The sequence below is a fragment of the Cygnus atratus genome, chromosome 24 (assembly GCF_013377495.2).
Source record: "Cygnus atratus isolate AKBS03 ecotype Queensland, Australia chromosome 24, CAtr_DNAZoo_HiC_assembly, whole genome shotgun sequence".
Classification (NCBI taxonomy): Eukaryota; Metazoa; Chordata; class Aves; order Anseriformes; family Anatidae; genus Cygnus; species Cygnus atratus.
In genome coordinates, this window is record NC_066385.1 from 5,778,850 (window position 1) to 5,799,984 (window position 21,135).

Sequence of the window (21,135 nt, forward strand, 5' to 3'; positions counted from 1 at the left end):
ATAAGAAGTCTCCGTGGCTTGGCTGCGTTGGGAATCAGCCCCTCTCTCAGTCTTTGGGCTACAAGGGGCAAACGACCCCATTGTGCCCCAGCCCTGCTGGAGGGAGTGAAGCCTCCTCTCCTGGAGGCCTCTGGCTCGTGGCCTCTCCCTGTCCTCCTCCTGCTCTTCTCCAGTGTCGTAATTGTAATCGGGGGAATCTCAGCCCGCCTGTTAATTGCTCTGACCTTTGCTTAAGCGGGGATCTTTTAGTGGCAGGTGAGGTATCAGCCGTGTCATTTACTATGCAAATTGAGACCATCAATTACATCCAGAAGGTCCTGCAATGTTTAATTTTCTCTCTCATCTCTCTCTTTATTGGCATCTGCAAAAATGTTGGAGCAGGAGGGCCCTGGCTTTGCTGAGCTGGAGGCTGGGAGCCCGGCAGCCGTGCGTGGGGACTCGTCCAGCTGCCAGCTTCCCTCTGTCTCTTTTAATTTTAATTAGCTGCTTTTGCAAACGTCCCATGGCTGCCTTGGGGATCAGTCTGGGAGGCTTCTCCCCAGCCTGGCAGAAAGCACCTGGGGGTCCCTGGGCATGGACCTGGGGAAGGAGAGTAGTGGGGCTGGGGAGCTTGGCTGCAGGGAAGGGAATAAAACTCCCTGCGGGGCTGTGCTGCTGCTGTCCCGGGGCTGAGGGACTCTGCCAGGGCTGTGGCACATCCATGATTCTCCCCAAGGGCCGTTTTGTCCAGTATTTGCCCGTTGCACAAGCAGAGCCCTTTGCACAACCCAGCCCTGGGTGCTGGGCAGGGGAGCGTCCCATGGGGGGGGGGACGGGACTGCGCTCCCCGTGCTCCCCAGCCTCCCAACAAGCTCGGTGCAGCCATTGCAGGACGTGCTCCAAGTGTGGGGTGGGTCTGGGGGGGCCTGGGGAGCATCAGCGTCCACTGGGGCGACTGGGTGAAGGCAAGGGGTCGGGGGCACGGGGCCGTCCCCATGGGGTGGGAGCTGGGGTCTCAGTGCCGGGTGCTCTCTGCCTCAGGGGGTGTGTGCGTGGCCCAATCCGTCAAGATCCCGCGGGAGCCCAAGCCGGGAGAGTTCGACAAGATCATCCGCCGCCTCCTGGAGACCTCCCACGCGCGGGCCGTCATCATCTTCGCTAACGAAGACGACATCAGGTGCGGAGGGGCCGGCCGGGCCGGGAGGGGAGGCTTTGGGCGATGGGCTGCCGGGTGCCCGACACGTGCTCTGTGCGTGTCGCTGGCCGGGACGTGGGACACGGGCTGCTGATGGCAGGAGCTGGGTGCCGTGCTGGGAGCACCTGGCTGCGTCTGCAGCGGGCACGTGTGTCTGCAGCGTGGCGTAGACGTGTCTGCAGCGGGGAGCAGGCGTGCCTGCGGCGCTGCATTGCTGCCTTGGCAGTGTGGCACGGACGTGGAGAGGATGTTCCGTGCAACGTGGCGCTGATGCGTCTGCAACACGGAGAGGATGCTCCCCGCAGCCTGGCACGGATGCCCCTGCAATGTGGAGGGGGTGCTCCGTGCAGCGTGGCACAGACCTGTCTGCAGCAGGGACCACCAGAGCTGACTTCGAAGTGGCTGCCTGGTGGGTTTCTCCCGCTGAACACCAGCAAGACAGAGCGCAAAGGGGGAAAAAAATCTGCTTTCTGTTGGCTTTTGAAGCCCCTGCTGTCACACCCCGGGCACTTCACGCTGCTCAAGGGCTGGGCCAGAGCTAGCGGGGTGCCTCCTCCAGGCACTGGCTCTGCTGTGCCGTGCAGCCTCAGCCCCCCAGTGCAGATCTGGGGGGGCCTTTTGGGGACCCCTCCCCACACACCAGTGCTGCCCACTGGGCCTGCAGCCGCGCTTGGAGGTGATGAGCAGCTCCACAAGTGCAGCAACATCTTGCAGCTCCTGTTGTTTATGGAGCAGAATGATTCAGATGGAGATACCCTTGATTTCCTAAGTATCTAATTTATTAATCAGCAAACATTATGTAAATGTGGGTAAACTGTGATTTTAAATCAGTTTATATCAGATGTGCAAATGCTGCGAGCTTCTTTTTTTTTTTTTTCCCTCCTTAATAGAAATGTCTGCAAACGTGACATTTACACGGCTGTGTATTGAGAAACGGGGGATTTACCTTGCTGTGTAAATGGCAAGCCCCATTAACTGGCGTTTGTAAGCATTTACCCATCCAAACAGGATAATATCCCATGAAGGTTGGTTCCCGTACACCAGCTCGCACGGGGGGTGAGCGTGGGTTTCGCCGTGGCACAGGCACAGCCGCGATGCCCACCCCGATGCCAGCTCCACCTGCAGAGCCCCGACCCCGACGCGCTGCTGGCCCCGACCCTGCAGGGCTGAGCCACGGAGCGGGATGGGCCCGGGATGGTTTTGCTGAAATCCATTCCCTGCTCCGTGGTGGGATGTGTCAGGAGCGTGGGGCAGCCCGTGTGGCTCCCTGCAGGCTTGCTGGCCCTGCAGCCCCCAGAAACGACCGCCTCTTCCCGTCTCATCACCTCCCTCTGTTCTGCGTGCGTGTTTTTTTCTTTTTTTTTTTTTTTTTTCCTTACTACGTGCTTTGAGCACCATCTGGACTTGAAGGGATCAGCTCCCGGTGTCGGGGGTGAGTCATAAACCCGTAAACCTGCCTCCTTGCTGCAACTGGAGATGAAACCGCCCGGGGGACCCGCACACGAACCCGAGGGGACGGCGAGCCCTGGGGAAGAGGGAGCGGACGGTCGGATCCGGGAGAAGTCCCCTCTGCCTCCTGGGACGTTGTGAGCTGGCTGGCACCGGTGGAGCGTGCAAGCACGTGCAGCTGAGTGCCTGGCTGCCACGAGAGGTGCTCAGTGGGACAGGCGGCATCTCCAGCTCCCCACCGCTGCTCAGCTGCGTGAACGGCACCAGTTCTGCCCAGTTTAGCTCTCGCCGGGGCACTGGCAGTGCTGGCTGGCTCTCTCCCACTGTTTTCCACGCTGCTTGGAGCTGAGAGCACGCAAACTCTCCAGTGCCGCTGCTTTTCCTGCCTGCTGCAGCATAACCTGATTCTTTTTTTTTTTTTTTTTCCTAATGTTGGGTAATTAAGGGAGAAATTCAATTACCAGTCAGCAAATATGCAAATAGAGTGGGAGAAGCAGCCTCTGTGCCTAGGCTGGGGAGGACGGAGGGTGCGGGAGCTGAGCAGCGTGGTTTGCTCTCGTACCCTGTACACGGTGCTTGGTGCTGATGGGGCACTGGGGGATGCCAACGGCGCCGAGCCCTGCTCCCATTTGGCCCCTGCCATTTTGGGGGACACGGGCACAAAGCCGGTGTCCCGACCCCGTGCTGCCGGCCAGCGCCTGCTGCTTCTCTCCACAGGAGGGTGCTGGAGGCAGCCAAAAGGGCGAACCAGACAGGACACTTCATCTGGATGGGCTCGGACAGCTGGGGCTCCAAAATCTCCCCGGTGCTGCACCTGGAGGAGGTGGCCGAGGGCTCCGTCACCATCCTGCCCAAGCGGGTCTCTGTCAAAGGTAAGTGACTGTGCTGGGGGGTTCGCTCAGCTCCCCCTGGGTTGGCTGTCGCCCCCATGGCATCCCTTAACCTCAAGGTTTTGGCTATTACAGGCTCGGCATTTTCCAGCGGGTTGTCCCTGGGGGGGGTTCAATCTGGCCGCGGTGCTGACAACCTGCAGCCACCCTTGCTTTGCCTGGGTGGGAGCTCGGGCACAAACCCACCACAATCCTTCCGTTCCCAGGACCCAGTTGCCCACAGGCCCCTTCCTTCCCCTCTGCCCGGTGGCTTTTGGGCCATGCTGAGCATCTCCCTGCCAGCCCAGAGGCTCACCCCCCTCCGTCCCCTCTTCCCCTGGGCAGGTTTCGACCGCTACTTCTCCAGCAGGACGCTGGACAACAACCGCCGAAACATCTGGTTCGCCGAGTTTTGGGAGGAAAACTTCCACTGCAAGCTGAGCCGGCACGCGCTGAAGAAGGGCAGCAGCATCAAGAAGTGCACCAGTAAGGAGCGCGGGGGATGCTGCGGGCACGCGTGGCCGCACCACGCAGGGTCGGCGGGGATGTGAAGGCGACGGCTGAGAGCCCAGGGCAGGCGTTGGAAACGTTTTGCTTGCTTTCCCTTTATGGCCTTTCAGCTCAGCCGTGTCCTCGCTGCTCGGGAGCTGCCAGCCCAGCTCAAGGCAGCTGTGTGGCAATGGATGCTCTGTGCGTGGCGGTCTCGGGTGTGAAGGTGGGTTTTGGACTAAGCAAGAAAGCCAGGAGGGAATGATGCTCCAGAAATGCTCTTGTCCATCCCTACGTGCTGTCTGTGATTTAGGAGAGGTGGAGGGTGCTGGGTTTGTGTGTGTGAGGCACGGTCCCTGTGCAGAGCTCCCAGGGCTGCTCCCTCTCTCGCACGTTTCTCGTACAGCTCCCTTCCCTTGGCCCAGTCACCTGCAGGCACAAAGCCACCCAGATTTGGGCTGGATTCTGCATTATTTAGCAGCATTTAGATAACTGCCTCTCTCTCATCTCATGCTTGGCAGGAGCACCGTTGTCCTGTGAAAGTCACGGAGCCGCTGGTGCGTCCTCATTCCCTTGCAAACAGCTCCCGTCTAACCCGGTCGGGCTGAACACCGGGGTGCTTGCAGAGAAATGGGGCCGACTGGTGGCGCAGGGGCAGGATCCGGCTCCTGCTTGGCCGGTGCTGGGGCCGTGGGTGTGCTGGGCATGTGCTGGGCACCCCATGGGAGGGTGCTGGGGTGCCTGGAGAGGAGGTGAGCGCCCTGGGACGTGTACTGCGGTGCTGTTTGCCCGCGTCTCCTTGCAAACTGCTTCGCTGATGTGTCCTCGTGCTGCTCCGGGCAGGGAATGGGGCATCCTTGGGTGCTTCAGCCCCAGCGCAAGCCTCGTGGCCTCCTCCTTAAGCCTCGCGGGGTGCTTTTAGCCACTTCCAGCTAAAGCAGGCTTGTCGGGATTAATGCGGTAAACAAGGCAAGCCGGGGATCTGTCTGGCTGACAGCGCTGCTGCTGAGGTGCTGCTTGGAGGCTCGAGGAGGTGACATGTTTGCTGAGAGACGGGAGCGATTTGCTGCCTGCCTGGCACCGGCTGAAGGCTGATAACGCCACGGCGGCTGGCAGGCTGCGAGGCGGCGGGACGTGGGGACATTTGCACGTCCCCCCCCCGCCCCTTCGGGAGGGACTTGTGCGCAAGCTGTGCGCGGATGTCGGTGGGTGGATGGGCCTGGCCGTGCCTGGGAAGTTTGATTGGAAAGGGGCTGATTTTTTTTAATCCCCTTTCACCGCTGTGGACTGGCGGGATGGTGCTTGTACATCCTCACCCTTGAAGGCAACCCCCAAACGATCTGACCTGGGGACATCTCTTGGGTTTTGCAAGGGATTTCTCGCACCGCAGCGTCCCTTGGGAGCCTTGTGCCTATTGCATAGGGTTTGGCAAGCCATAAGGGCAGCAAGAAAACTTGCCTGTGCCCAAACTCTTGGGTGTCTGAGAGCCCCTGATCGTTCCTGATTGCATCAGGAAATCCCCAGCACCAGGAGATGCATGAGGAGGTCCTGCAAAGCACTGATGTCTTCATCTTCATAGTAATGTAGTGTTAAAACAAGCAATATTTCAAGCCTAAGGTATTAGTGGAGGCAGCTGAAACCATGACATGGCAAATATCCTAGGAGCTGTCTTTAAATTATCAGAATTTGTCAGGAAATAAATTATCTCCTGAACATTTGCTTGGTGGATTAACAGAGAGGGGAACTAATGCAGGACCTGAAGTAAATAACCTGCCTGCATGGTGCCATGCGTGCCTGCTTTGCGAGATTTATGCAAATGCCCCACGTAGGGTGCTTTTGTAGAAGCAGTTATATGGGTTTTCTCCGTGAGCTTCTGGTTTGTGTAGAACACAAAATGCACAGGGAAATGCCAGCTTTTAGGTGCTTTGCATCCCAAAACAGGAACCAAAAAGCTCCCTCACCAAACAGGACAGCGCATCGCTCTGGTTGGCGCCTGGGAGAGCTGGAAGATGGTGAGAGTGTGTGTGGGGGGGTACACGGTTTTGGGGCGATTCCTGCTGTCCCTAAGACCAGCCCTGCAGCATTTGTGCACTCCTGTCCCTGTGTCACCCTGCTGGGAGCAGGATCTGCCAAGCTTTTTCCGGAAAGCTAATTAATTGCCTTCGTTTAATGGGGCTGGATGGTAGCTGTGCTTTGAAACAGGGCTGGAGATTCCAGGCTGCTGGTGGATGCAGCGCAGCAATGCGGGCGGAGGGGAGAGGGCTTTGGTTTGATTTTCCTTCTGTGCTTGCAATTCCTCATATTCTTTTCCTTGGTTTGCTCCTCTCCAGTCTCTGCCCAATATGTTTTTTGATTTTTTTTTTTTGTGGGACTGGCAGTTCTCCAACATAGTGTGTCCCAGCTGGGCCAACAGGGGAGGATTTGCCCCATTTGCGTGTTCGTTAAGATGAAGCAATGCTGCTGTTGGGTAGGGCTGGGCAGGGATGGGTGATGCCTCTGCGTTCCTTAAAACCCACAGCTGCTCCAAACTGGCACCTCCAGCTTTGGTGCTGAGGTGCCCAGGGGGGCTCGTGGGGCTCTGGTGGCAACTGGGAGGCAACATCACCCTAATTTTCTCCAGAGCAGAACTGTGAGTGGTTTTGATTCACTCCTGCTGAAAGCCGGTGCCAGCGATGTGATTGGAGTTGCTGCTGATCCTGTCTCATCCCGCTGGAGAAGATAGCCACTGCCGTCCTCGGAGGGATGCCCATGAAGGCTCCTCACCCGCTTGAGAATTAATTACCAGCCCTGTAGAACGATGCACGACCCTGCTGTTATAGTCAGCAGGGTCACATCCCTTTTGCAGCCCTAATCTACTGAGAGTTTCACGGAGATTTATTGTCTCCGCATCGGGAACGTGCCGTCACGAGCCTCAGCATCCTGCTCCACCCTGTCCCCTCTCCACGCCAGCCTAATTCCCGCTGCAGTGGGTGGGCTCCTGGGGGCAGCAGCAGGGCTGGGATGCCCCCAGGGGCTCAGCGCCTGTGTGCAGTCTGTAACACCCGATTTTTTTAACGGGTAATTATCTTGACAAGACAGAGTGGCTTGTCTGTGCGCTGAGATGAATGCGGGGAAGGGCCCTAAGTTGAGGGAGAAGATTAATAGCCCCTGTCAATAACGTGGAAGAAAGGATAACTTGACGGGTTTCGCATGAGTAATCTCCACGTAGTCCAAAAGCATTTTTATAACTTTGAAGGATGGGCTATAAATTCCCCTCCTTGATATCATCTTTTCTTGTTGGTCAGTTCGCTATCAATTTGCTTTAGTGTGCTGTCGGCTGTGCTTCTGCATCTGGCCTGGGGACTTGGGGGATGCTGTCCTGCCCGCCTGGAGGAGCCAGGATTAATTCTGGATGCCCTCAGATAGCTTTCTAGGATGCTTGTGCCTCTTTGGAGCAGCTCAAGCTTTTGGGAAAGCTCTTCAATCTGCAGTGCCCCGTGGGCACCTGTCCATGCCACAGAAGTTTTGGCTCCCTGATGCAGCATCACCCCACGGCAGATACTTTCTTAGCTGTAATTAACAGCGTGCTACATTAGTCGGTGTCTTTTGCTAAATGATGAACACGTTTCCAGCCCCATTAAGGGTGGTTACGACAGGAGAGACAGGCAGCTGTTGCTGGTAATCATCGTGTCCTTGCAGCATCCTGCAAATGGGGCCAACCGGGGCTGCGGGGTCTGCGAGGAGCGGGGCTGGTGGGGGGGGACACGAGGGGCACAGGGCGATGGGGGCTTCGGGAACATGACAGGGGACATGCAGCTGGTGTTGGAGGTTGCCTGGATGGTCCCTTGTTCTTGCTGGGAGCGCCCAGCAAGATGAACGAGGGCAACGGTGGGGTGAGGGTGGGATGGGAATCACAGCCCAGCTGGGTGCCAGCCCTGGGAGCTGGTGAGTGTGTCCCAGGAGTGCGGGGTGTCCTGGGATGTGACATCCTGGGGGCTCTCACTTCCAAGCCATGTTTTTGCCAGCACCCACGTGTTCGGAACCGAGCTGCAGGGAGGAGGTGTGGATGTTTTCCCCGTGGGTCTTTCTTGGCTGTGCACTGCTCCCCTCCTGCCCCGTGAGCCCAGCTCCAGTACCCGAAACACCCTTCGAGGTGTGCCCAGAGGGGCTGGGTGAGAACCTCAGCATCCCCAGCAGCGCCTCCCAGCCCCTCTGGACCAGGGACGCTGGCAGCAGGAGGGCTTTCAGCTGGAGGCCAGGCTTGAGCCTGAGGCCTGCAGTGCAAATGCAGCCGATGCCTTGGGCTGGCACCAGGAATTACAGCTGCTGTGTGGGTTTTGCTTCAGGAAGTGTTTGGGGTGGTTTGAGACACGTTTCTGCCCTGCTGCTCCTCCTCGGGGGACGGCTAGGTGGTGTAAGCTTCCCACTGGGAAACAGGCCCCCTGTCTGCCTGATGGGTTTGTAATTTTGGGGATGGGGTTGGAGTCTCCAGCTGCTTCAGCCCTGGGGATGAGAAGGTTTGTTTGCAAAGGTTTGGCTGCAGCAGAAATATCCCCGGGGTGAGCGGCTGGGGCGGCGGGGTGGCGGCAGCCCTGCTCTCGGTGTGTTCGCAGACAGGGAGCGGATCGGCCAGGACTCCTCGTACGAGCAGGAGGGCAAGGTGCAGTTCGTCATCGACGCTGTCTACGCCATGGGGCACGCTCTGCACAACATGCACAAGAACCTGTGTCCTGGCAAGGTGGGGCTGTGCCCCAGGATGGACCCGGTGGACGGCGTGGAGCTGCTCAAGTACATCCGCAACGTCAACTTCTCAGGTCTGTCCGTACCTGGGGCTGGCGGGAGTCAGTCCTGCTGGGCTGGGTGTCCTGGGTTGTCCCCCACCGTGGGTACCCACACAGCAGCACCCACAATTTACTGCTGTAGCAGCAGGTCCTGCCTGCGCCCTGCAGTCCTGCCTGCTGCCCGTGCTGCTGCCTTGCACCATGGCTGGCAGAGGTCCCAGGGCATCATGCTGCTGTGCCCTTGTCTGTCCTCAGATCTCTGGAAACACATCTTTTCCTCTGCTCTGTCTCTTTAATAAACATTCTCTGTCTTGTCCTCCTTATTACTTCTATTTATCTCCTCTCCGTGATCTCCTCTGCAGTGTCTCTTTTATTTATTTTTCCCTCCTGCTTGATTTTTCTCTTCCCTCCTTTTATTAGCGTTTATCTGTTGATTTAACATTAAAGCTCTTTGTCCCCCTTTCTTAAAAGAAACAGTGCTATGGCCGGCGTAACAGCACGCTGCACGTGGCATCGCAGCGAGCTGCGGCTCCTGGTGGGGGCCAGTGGGTTGATCCCCACAGGGGGTCCCTGTGCCAGCTCAGGTGTGGGGTTGGTTTTGTTTTCCATAATTACTTCCTCCACCCCGTGCTCGTGCTGGCACTGTTCTGGCAGCTTGCTGCAGCTTGTGGCAGTCCCAGCAGCGAGAAGCCCCGTGCCGAGGGGGAATGTTGGGCCCTTGGGTGCTGTCACCCAGGGCGCACCGTGGTGCTGGGCGCTCCGGGTGCTGAGCCCTCCATCACTTGCAGGCATTGCTGGGACTCCGGTGACCTTCAATGAGAACGGAGACGCGCCGGGGCGCTATGACATCTACCAGTACCAGATCAGGAACTCCACTCCTGAGTACAAAGTCATCGGGCAATGGACAGACCACCTCCACCTGAAGGTAAGGCTGGGCTCTGGCTGCGTCCCGTCCCTGGTAAGGGAATGTCCCACGGTATTTCCCGTGCACCTGTCCTGTAGGAAACTCACCTGAGACTCAAGGATGCGAAGTCAGGCAGCCAGACCTGGGGGCGTCAGGGGCACACGCGTGTGGTTCAGCCACGGTGACGTGCCACCAGCATGTGGCCATGCCCTGCTGGCACGGGGCCTCTGGGCGTCCGACTCCACAGCTCTGATAAGGGAAGGAGAAGCAATAGCAGAGCAGAGGGGCTTTGCTCTGGGTGTTTTGAATCCCCCGCGTTTCCCAAAAGGCTGACGGGGAGCTTCAGCACCCCCCTCTCTCCATGCTGGGTAGGGCTGGGGGTGTACTGATGGGGCGAGGGGATGCATCTATGCCTGGCTTGAGCATCAGTGGGGTCAGTGCCGTCTCACCCCGCAGGTGGAGAACATGCTGTGGCCCGGGGGTGGGAGCCAGCTCCCCAGCTCCATCTGCAGCCTGCCCTGCAAGCCAGGAGAGAGGAAGAAGCTGGTGAAGGGCATCCCCTGCTGCTGGCACTGCGAGCGCTGCGATGGCTACCAGTACCAGCTGGATGAGTTTCACTGCAAGAGGTGCCACTTCAACGAACGCCCCAACGAGAACCACACCAGCTGCACCCCCATCCCCATCATCAAGCTGGAGTGGAGCTCGCCCTGGGCCGTGGTGCCCGTCTTCATCGCCATCGTGGGCATCATTGCCACCCTCTTCGTGGTGGTCACCTTTGTGCGCTACAACGATACGCCCATCGTCAAGGCGTCGGGGCGGGAGCTCAGCTATGTCCTGTTGACGGGCATCTTCCTCTGCTACGCCACCACCTTCCTCATGATCGCCGAGCCCGACCTGAGCACCTGCTCCTTGCGACGCATCTTCCTCGGGCTCGGCATGAGCATTAGCTACGCCGCCCTGCTCACCAAGACCAACCGCATCTACCGCATCTTCGAGCAGGGCAAGAAGTCGGTGAGTGCTCCCCGGTTCATCAGCCCCGCTTCCCAGCTGGTCATCACCTTCAGCCTCATCTCGCTGCAGCTCGTGGGTGTCTGCATCTGGTTCATCGTGGACCCGTCCCACTCTGTCATTGACTACGAGGACCAGCGGACTACAAACCCCCACTTTGCTCGGGGCATCCTCAAATGTGACATTTCGGACCTCTCCCTCATCTGTTTGCTTGGGTACAGCATGCTTCTCATGGTCACCTGCACTGTGTATGCTATTAAGACCCGCGGGGTCCCGGAGACCTTTAACGAAGCCAAACCCATTGGGTTCACCATGTACACTACTTGCATTGTGTGGTTAGCCTTCATCCCTATATTTTTTGGGACATCGCAGTCGGCAGAAAAGGTAAGGGAGGCAAAGGGGAGTGGTTTGGCTGGTGGCCCCGTGGGCTGCCAGGAAGGGGGCTGCGAGGGGCTGGCGTGTCCTGAGCGAGGAGGGGTGCTGCTCCGCGGCCCTGCCAGCTTGGAAATCGTGGTGAGAAGCATTGATCTGAAACCTCTTGCTCCACTAGGAACCAGAGGCTCCTGCCTCCGACCCGCCAGTCTTGCTTTTCCTTTTCCAGATTTTTTTTTTTTGTGTGTGTGTCTTTCCTCCCTCTCCCCTCCCTGTCTTTCCTGGTTCATTTCCTCTCTCCCTCCCATTTTCTGCGTCCTGTTGTCCCTGCTGCCCCTCCCCGAGCAGGGCTGGTAGAAGTGGGCTGCTGCTGGGTGGAGGGGACGGGTCCCTGGGGCAGCTGGGGACCACGTGGGCAGATCCAGGACCCCAGTGTCATTAGCACCATGGAAGTGTGCTGAGTGTACACTGAGGAGTACCCAGCCAGCTGCTTTCCCTTGTGCCAAATGGAGAAATGGAGATGCTCTTTGAAATCACAGAGAGCTGGGGGCAAGGGAAAGGGAGGAGCAGGCTCCTGAGCTATTCCCCTCTTTCCCTGGGGCACCTGGCAGCCTTCTCACTCAATTTGCTGCAATTTTAATTAATACCTGTGTTTGGCAACACAGCACCCACAACGAATTCCTCATTGTGGCTGCAGAGGGGACCTGCAGTGGGGCGCAGCAAGGATCTGTCCTGGGGGGCCGTGCTGCCACTGGGGGCTTTGGGGAGCCAGTGCTCCTCGGGACCTGTTGCAGCTCTGAATCCCGCTTGTGTAGACGAGCACAGGATGGACAATCCCAGCAGTGGATCTGTGCTGGGGACCCACCAGTCTGCCTGCCTCCCTCCCTGTCCCCGGCTGCCTGTGCTGGGCGCAGAGCGTGCTGCTGGTGCCAGTACCCACGGGAGCAGGGCCAGCCCGGATGAAACGTGTGCTCAAGTGAGAATGAGTGAGAACAAAGGAAAAAAAAATCTCATGAATGAGACCAAAATCCCCTTTGCCTGCCAGACAAAATGAGAATCGAGAATCGCATTTATGTTAAATGTGAGCAGCTCGTGCCTGCCAGCCTGGCACTGCCTGTGACACATAAGCCTTGGTGCTGCTATTCCTAAAACTCCCTAGCATCAACATCCTCAGGGTGACCACCACTCGGATTCCCCCTCTGGACCCATTGCAACTGGGGTAATTCCCTCTCGAGTGTGTCCACACCGATGCCGAGCTGCTGAAGCTGTGGATTTTGGAAACGCCTATTGTAAGAGGGTTTGCTTGCTGGCAAAGACCAGAAGGCCTTTTGGTGTGGACACCAGAGTTTCACTCGTCCTGGAGAGCTGCTTCTGCTCAGAGCATCAGACTCTGAGAGCCTGAGTCTGTACACAAACCTTGAACCTTGCCTCAACCAAAAAATCGCTACCAAGCCAGCCTGCTCCAGCTAGAAGTGTGAAGGAGAATTAAAGGAAATAAATGGAGCCTTTTGCAGCATTTCCATTTTGATGAGATGGCAGGGGAGATACTAACAAGAAAGCAGGTTTTTAAAGAAATTATTGCAAAACAAAAGCTCCCTTAAAGCCACCTTAATGTGCTCGGCATACTGTGGGTAATAAAGATGGAAATGATAATGATTGTAGATTATGCGCAAGGTTGCTCACCTCTTCACTGCAGCTTGTCATGGGATAATTTAGGGCTGCCGAAAGCTGGCTGTCAAGTAGCAATTCGACAATAGGCTGTGCCTCACTTCGGGGGCTTGTAATGTGCAGGGCTTCTCTGTTATTAGGCTGCTAACAAGCTGATTAGAGGTGGAAAAAGTGATGTTCCCAGCTCCCCTTGGACACAGCGCTCTTTCTCAATGCTTGCTGCTGCTGTGGCGGCCGCTGAGCAGTCCCAGGAAGGGCTGGCAGCGTTTTGGCTTGGCACAAGGACGTCCTGCTGGGGGGTGCCAGCTTGGGGCATCCCCGGGATAGGCCACAGAGATGGATGTGCCCAGAGGGGCAGCTGGAGGAATCAGGTGTTTGCTTGCTGCCGGCCGTGATGCTTTAGCTGCTGGTTCGTGGTCTTGGGGAGAAAAAGGTGAAAAAGGTGGTGTTGTGCAGCCTGTACAGAGGCTCCGGCTTGGAGCACGTTGCTGGGGTGAAAATTAGGAGTGTTTGCACTGGCACGGCCCTGCAGCGGTGCTGGCATTGCCCGGGATGCCCAGCAGGGCTCAGGAGGAGCCCCCTCCTCTGCCCCGGTGCTGCCGGGACTTTGGCCCCGTGGGGGGCTCAACACACCTGGAGGACAAGCTGGGAGCACTGCTTGGGGCCCTGTTGTCCTCACGGCGCATGGCAGGCATTTTGCTTGAGGCTGGGGGATGACACGGGGCAGCCCCTGCAGCACCCAGCACCTCTGCATGACCCCCATGGCCAAGGCCGCCTCGTGGCGTGGGGCAGCAGGACGAAAATCCCCATTTTTCTGGCATTTCCCTTCACCTCGTGCCTACAACTTTGCATGGAGGTGGTATATTATTATAACAAGTCCCCCAAGCCTTTGCTCAAAAGAACCTCTTATCCCTGCCGATCCCAGCGGATTACAGAAATAGCAATAACAGAGGATCTAAAGAAAGAGACAATTTCCTGCACTGATAAGGCAGCAGCCGAACAGCGGTGTCATTGTCTGGTTCTCTGTTTATCACATTTGCTTTCAGCGAGGGAGAGAGGACAAATGAGAAGCGTCCAGCGGTTTGCTTAGCGCTGCCGGGGAAGGGACGAGCGGGTTTTCCCTTCCCCGGCACCCACTGAAAATGCAGGAGTCGATGCTGCGAGCACGGCTTGCTCGGCTGCTTGCCCTGCTCGGTGCCGTAGCAGCATCCTGAGTCAGAAGTGGGCAGTGTTCTCTGCTCCTCGCCACCCCACGGAGCAGCAGATCCTGCTGAGGCGGAGATGTCGCGTCCTCTGCCGCCGCAGCTCACGCTTCAGAGGGCTCTGGAGGCTGCTCAAGCGCCATTAACAGGGGGGCGAAGCGGGGCCCTGGGTTGGAAACCAGTTATGGGAGTGGGAACCGAAACCGTGAGAAATGGTCATTTTCTGGCGTGTCGAGAGGTTAACTGTGAAGTGCTTCGTCGTCGCGCTTGGACTCCAGGCTAAAAATATTCCTCTGCGAGCCAAAAAGGGGCTTGCTCTGACGTGATGCAGAGCTGGCCGTGCTACCAAAACCAGGTAGTTTGGCGCCAGCTACCAAAACCAGGGCAGTTTCTGCCAAATGTCTCATTGGGCTGAAGGTAGCTGCGGTGGCCTTGGGGGTCTTGGCAGAGGGAAGCCCCCAGCTGTGCTGGGGACGTGGCCCCGGCTGGGAGCGTGCACGGAGATGTCAGGCGTGAGCTCGGCTGCTTCCCCTCTCCACCAAAACACCTCTGAGTCTCGAGGCATGGGTGGGAGTCTGCAGAGGCAGAAAATATGGGAACTGCGAAGCGAGGCTCCTCCAAAAGGCATCTGCTGAGGAGCAGGAGTCTGGGGGGGGGGGGAGGCGGGGGGCTGCTGAGCCTCGGCTGTGCCCCGCAGCAGGGTCGGGGGCGTTGCGCCGAGCTTTGCTGGTCCCCAAGGCAGGGGTCGGGGGACCTGGAGCTGGTGTCCCTGTGCTGCCCTCGCTGCCAGCGAGCCTGGCCCTGGGTGCTTGCAGAAAAGTCGGGAGAGCTTCAGCCAAAAAAAGAATTCAGCCAAGAAGAGAAGCAAGGGGTTGGGGGGAAGGAGAAAAAAGGAGAGAGAGAGAAAAAAAAAAAGAGGTGATATTCTGGCACAGAGAGATGTTTTGACTTTTCCTGATGAAGTGACATTTTTATTTCTAAAATCTGCCTAACTTGACTCTGTGTGCATATAGAGAGAAGGTGGAACAAACAAACCAGCGCATGTGACAGCAATAGGTTTTATTCTGGGGACAAACCAAACTTCTTGGCTGACTCAGACTGAGCTTTGTTGCTTTTTTCTTTTGGGTCAGGTCGGAACACTCTGAGGGCTGTGCGTTTGCTTTTGAAGGGGGGAAACAAAGCGAAATGTTTCTCTGCGCGGTTGCGCCCAGGTCCTGCAGGCCCTGGGGTGGGCCAAGAGCCCAGGCCAGGAGCTGCGGCTTCCCCCCAGCTCTCACTCACAGGACAGAGCTGCCTCCACGCACCTTCTCCCTGCAGAGCCTGGTAGCCCCTCTGTGCTCAGCTTCTGTCCTCCGTCACCTTCTTGCTCCACAGACTCCAGGAAAGGAGCCTGAGCTTAAATGCATGCAGCGGGGGAGCTGGGGGCCCCCTGCCCGCACCAGCTCTGCAGCCCCTGGGCTCCTGCTGCTACCGCCGGCTGCTGCCACCTCCCTGGCACCAAATCCCACCCAAGGAATAACTCCAGAAGAAACCCCGGACGCCAAGCAGCTACGGGATAACGTTCAGAAACTGCTTTAAGCCTCCTTGTTAGCAATCTGTGAATCCGCCCCGGCGTCTGAGCGCGGCTGGAATAAAAAATAATGGTGTGTGCACAGGCACGAGGAGACCCAGAGCCCTCTCCCTGCTCAGCCAGGAGAGGCCCCCGCCACGTGAGCCACGAGCTGTGGGAGAGGATGCTGGAGAGGACAGGGCCTGGAGCTGGGAGCGGGGATGCTGGCGGAGAGAGGATGGGCGAGAGGTGGGGATGGGAGGAGGGAGGGGGTCCCTTCGCCTCCTGTTGCTGTCTGCTTCAGATGCCCCCGGCTTGCGAGGAGACTGCCAAGCGCTTTCCATAGAGAAATGGATTATTCTACAGTCAGATTAATGGGCTTTCATTTCGCAAAACATCTGTCACTGTTAGTCCTGGACAGTGAGCGTGAAATTAGTTTTGACTGCAGAAAGGCAGCGTCAGTGTGTAATATGTGACTTACATGACAACGGTCCGGGAGCCAGCTGGGGAACGGGGATTACCTGTTGGAAGGGGACGGGCGTGCACGGGGTGCTCCGTGGCCGTGGTGTCCTCGCTGTGCTCATCACCACGGCGTTGGAGCTCCTGCCCTGCAGCTGGTGGGGCGTGCTGTGGGTGCTGGGGAGCAGGGGGAAGGTCAGGAGGGTGCGTGGACCCTGTCCTTGGGGGTGTTTGTAAGCTGGGAGGCCGGCAGCTTGCTGGGGGGAGGCTCCTGCAGAGCAAGGGCTTGGTGCAGGGAGGCTGTGCCAGGGACCCAAAATGCGGGTCAGGCACCAACATGGTATTTCCCCACGTTTGCAGGTGTGGAAACAGCAAAAGTAGAGCAGCAGGCTTCTCCGCGTGTACTTTGCCTTGGCCCATGCAACAATCTGAGCCTGATGTTTAAGATCCAATACTGCCCAAATGTCCGATCCTGCCTCCCCGCTCCATTTATTTAACCCCAAGTTTGCACAGTCCCCTGCTCCTCTCCTCCTTTCCCAGCTGATCGTTTCCCTCCTCATCCTAGTGAGCTGAGCTGGTGCCCTTGTGTCTCGCAGATGTACATCCAGACCACGACGCTCACCATCTCGGTGAGTCTGAGTGCCTCAGTGTCCCTGGGCATGCTCTACATGCCCAAGGTGTACATCATCCTCTTCCACCCGGAGCAGAACGTCCCCAAGCGCAAGCGGAGCCTGAAGGCGGTGGTAACGGCGGCCACCATGTCCAACAAGTTCTCCCAGAAGGGAGGCTTCCGCCCCAACGGAGAGGCCAAATCAGAGCTGTGCGAAAATCTGGAAACACAAGGTAATGTGGTTCCTGGTGGGGGGGAGCGGGTCCTGCCAGGAAGCCCAAAGCCCTGGCTGGCCGGCAGGCTGCAGCTGGGCTCTCCTGTGTTGCATGGGCTCAGGTGGTGCTGGCAGCGCAGGGAGGTGTCAGATCCCCCCTGCCATCCTCCAGCAGTGAGGACAGCGTGGGAAGGGCTGTGTCCAACGTCATGGGGACCACTGTGCTCCCTGAGGATGGTGGTGGGCTCTGGTTATCTGCAACGGGAGGGCAACTGTCCTGTCCATTGGCAGGGCAGACTTCCCCTCCGTTACTTTATTTCCACCCAAGAACCGTATTTTTTCATCACCATAGCCACGTGGGTGAGACAGGATGTGTCCTGCCTACTCCCTCCATATGTTCTGCAAGCCCATGTGTGCTGTCCCGTGGGAAATGCTGATGGGTGGCTGGAATGGGAAATCACAGAATCATCAGGGTTGGAAAAGCCCTCCAAGATCACCTGGTCCAACCACCCCCTACCACCAGTGTCACCACTGAACCCTGTCCCCAAGCACCACAGCCAACCTCTCCTTGAACACCCCCAGGGATGGGGACTCCACCACCTCCCTGGGCAACCCGTCCCAGTGCCTGACTACTCTGCAGGCACTTCTTCTCTGCTGCACTCAGCATCTTTCTCCCCCTCAGGGCTCGTACCAGGAGCCCCCGAGGCTCATAGGTGCCTGGAGCAGGGAGATCTGAGCCTCCCGTCTGCTGCATCTCCAGCTCTGATGTGTCTCGCATAGGGATTACGGGAGCTGGGTGTGCAGCGGCGTGCCAAGGCTGCAAGCTGGGCACAGCATCGCTGCCAGGGTGGGAGGCACGGAGGGTCTGTTCTTCGCTCTGTCACTGGTGGGTCACGGATCCTGAAATAAACGGCAGAATAAATAATTCACAGGGCTTTGATACGGGCCGATTGGCTATGAAAACATTGCAGCTAACAAATAGCTCTGTCAGCTCTAATTTCTTATGGCCTATCTAATTGTTAGCTGGGAAAACCAGTCTGAAATCTCCAGCAAGGTTCATTCGTCAGCAAGGCACCGAGGTGGACGCAGAGCGCTGGGAGGGGGAGCTGCTGGCGTCTTCGCTCTCCCGTGTGGATGGTAGAGCCCACCGGGCTCGTAAAGGATGCATTTGTGCTGCCTGTGGTGTCCTGACCTCTGTGTCTCGCTCCATGTCCTTGGCTGGAGTTGTCTGTGTGCCTGTTGAGCCGCGTGGTCTGTGGGGACCTGGTGGCAAGGTCTCTTCAGAGCATCGTGCCCAGCCAGAGCACCGAGAGGAGCCAGGGTGCTGCAAGCTGCTGCCACCTCCTCTCCCTGACCTGTGGCTGCCACTGAAAGCAAGTGACACGCTGCAGCCCCGCAGCCCAAAGGCAGCAGCACAGCCCTGCAGGCAGCAGGAGGAGTTATTGTTATCTGGTATTTTCCTGGCTCTGCCAGGCTCTTGCAGGACTGGGGCAAGAGGAGGTGTTGGGAGTGTGGAGCATCTGTCGGTTTGTCCAGCTTGAGGGAAGGGAATGGGAATACGAGGATGCATCCTGGGGCTCGTGGCACTTCCCGGGGTCTCTCTTCATGGTGATCTGTCTTTAGAGAGCCCCCAGGGGCTCAGCTCCTCTGGCACTGCTCAGGGTCTTCACAGGGACCGTCCCCAGTGCCAGGGCTGGCCGGATCCACGAGCAAACACCAAGCCATGTCCCCACCAGCGGGGCCAGATGGGGGGCACGGGATGGGAGCCAGAAAGGGCGGGCAGATTTTGTCACCCAATACATGTGAGGCTTGTCTCTCTTTCCAGCGCTGGCTACCAAGCAGACCTACGTCAGCTACAGCAACCACGCCATTTAACTCCAGGGATCGCAACCGCCTGGCACGGAGGGAGGCTGCGGCTGCCGCGAAGTGGGAGGGAGCTGAGCTGCATCCCTCGTGGCACGGCGCTGCAGGGGAGTGGGGTGGGACAGGGAGGTGGCAGTGGGGTCCTGCTCCTGGACGGGCTGGGGGCAGAGCTCCTGGGGATGATGATGTTCAACAGCAGCAAAAAACAAAACAAAACAAAACAAACAAACAAAAAAAAAAACAAAAAAAAACCAACAACAAACAAATGATAAAAATAAACCACCCACCGACCACCGTGATGATGCATGCCTCCCCACGGAGGAAGAGGAACAGTTGAGCAAGGGGGACGAAGTGAGGGGAAGAGCTGATGGACTGCAGCAAGGCTTTGTTTATTTTTTCTGTATCTTGGCAAAAAAAAAAAAAAAGAAAAAACAAGAAAACAAAAAATGACCCAACATTTTCCCTTTTCTGGAATTTGTGAGATTGTTTGTGGTTGTGCAGCACCTTCTGTTTTCCTTCTTTTTTTTTATCCCTCATTTTCTTTTGTTTCTGTCTTCCTCTGTCCCTCTTCACTCTCCCTTATCCTACCAAATTCTATATGTTGCAAAAAGGAAAAATAAATAAAAATACATAAAATTTAAATAAAAAAGAGACAATGAAATAAAATAAAATAAAACCTAGACTGTGTTCAAAGTGCTGATTTCTATAGGTGGTTAATTAATGTACGTGATGATCATATGGATTGAAATATGTCTGCTTTATGTACTGACCAGTCAAAAAAAAAACAAAAAGAAAAAATACAAAGTTCAGTGCCTGGATGTTTATGAATTATTCGATGACTGTGTAGAGCATGATCATTTTTATACGAGGAGATTTCTAATAAAAGACCATGGTTTTGCACTCGGCGTTTGCTGTCTCTTGGTGCCTGTTCAGTCCAGCCCCCAGGAGGTGACTTGGTTTCGGACAATGGGGGAGGTTCTGGTGGCTGAGCACTCCCAGGCAGGATGGGCTCAGCACCCTTCCCCTCCAGGTCATCCCACTGCATGCAGGTCCTCGCGAAGGGCCGGGACAGGGCCAGAAGGAGAGCTCAGCACCACGCTGGCACAGCGTGTCAGGGCTCGGGCTGTAGCTGGTGCTCAATGCTTGGGGCAGAATTGGGCAGAAAGGGCTGAGTCCTTTGTGTTTGCTCTTCCCCGAGGTGTGGGTTGAGGCTGGAGGATGGCACAGTGCAAAGGAAGGGATTTCCTCTTTTTTTTTTTTTTCTCCCTTTAGAGGCAGGGCCAGCTCCACCATCCTCATCAAGACCCACCTGGGTTAATTAGGGAGTCACCAGCTAACGAGAGCAGCCCTGCCCTTCCTGCTTACCCTAGGTTCCAGCCTGCCTCTTGGGACAGCACAGCCCGGTGCACGAGGTAGGTGGCTGTTCTGAGCCTTGCTTTTGTCTGTTTTGGGGAGGTTTGGTGTGGCTGCTGGTGGTGTCTCTGTCCCTGTGCTGTGGAAAGACGCTTGGAAAGGGGTGGCTCTGCTTGTTTAGTGCAGGTAAGGAGAGGTTGGTCCAAGCCCCTCTTCTCTTGAGGGCAAATGCGAGGTGGGCAAAGGAGGCAGGAAAAGGTGCTGCTGCCCCAGAGAGTTGAGCTGGCTCTGTTTTTTTGGGCAGCTTGCTGCTTTAGGTACTCTGCAGTGACATTGGAGCTGTTTGTGGTGCCCCAACCTCTGAAGTAGCGAGGATGTCTTCCCATCTCTTTGTGTGTGTTCCTACCAGTGCAAAGATACCCGTGTATTCCCTCTCTGAGCCCAGGAGAAGCTATCCCACTGTTTTTCATGTTTCTAGACCTATTTGTGTATTAACTGCAGCCCCCAGCTCTGTGCCTGTGGCTGTGTGCCCCAGGGAGGGGAGGTCTTGGTGCTGCTCTGAGTACTGCGGGGACCTTCAGCTATCAATCAGTGCAAGGGAACCAAGCCTGTTTCCTGCTGATGCAGGGAGGACAAAGCATGGCTTGAAGGCAGGAGTTAAAGAAGAAAAAGAAATATAATGAAAAGCCCGAAACTTTCATAAGATCACACTTGTCAAAAGAGCTTCTCAGGAGGAAGAACTGCTCCATTCCCACTGCGTTCATCACTGTCGGATCAGACGTGAAAGGCTGCCTGGTTCAGAGGGCTCCCAGAAAATCCAAGTTGGTGTCTCTGGTGCCATTCCTAGCTTTGTTACTGCTCTGCTGTTTTTACAAGCAGCCTTCCACCCCAAACTCTTCCTGACAATGACTGGAAAGGCTGATTCCACTTTAATTACAGCATTCTCCTCCCTCCCCTTGCAGCTCCTATGAGGAGGGATGCTCTGAGCCCTCCAGAGAGGCTGCGGCCAGGGAATGACTGTGCTGCCACTCAGCAGATCCTCCAGGCTTGTCTGTCCTCTGCTGGCCTGCAGAGGGACACAGGGCACAGCACGAGCAGTGGCCCCAGGAGCTATGGCTTGGTGTGAGAGGTGGTGGTGGGGTCTGGGATGGCACTTCCAAAGCAGGCACCTTTGATGCTTGGGGAAGAAGTC

General features: G+C 57.0%; 1 protein-coding gene across 1 annotated transcript in view; it reads left to right on the forward strand.

The window, feature by feature from the left end:
- The window catches only part of GRM4 (glutamate metabotropic receptor 4), a 37,460-nt gene extending 18,033 nt beyond the window's left edge, over positions 1–19,427 (forward strand). The window contains exons 3-10 of the mRNA XM_035569124.2: positions 1,021–1,156; positions 3,341–3,495; positions 3,838–3,978; positions 8,574–8,774; positions 9,530–9,666; positions 10,102–11,037; positions 16,500–16,746; positions 18,553–19,427. Coding sequence (XP_035425017.1) covers positions 1,021–1,156; positions 3,341–3,495; positions 3,838–3,978; positions 8,574–8,774; positions 9,530–9,666; positions 10,102–11,037; positions 16,500–16,746; positions 18,553–18,602 — 2,003 coding nt within the window. The 3' untranslated portion in view covers positions 18,603–19,427. The remainder of the gene's footprint in view (positions 1–1,020; positions 1,157–3,340; positions 3,496–3,837; positions 3,979–8,573; positions 8,775–9,529; positions 9,667–10,101; positions 11,038–16,499; positions 16,747–18,552) is intronic.
- The last annotated feature ends 1,708 nt before the right edge of the window (positions 19,428–21,135 follow it).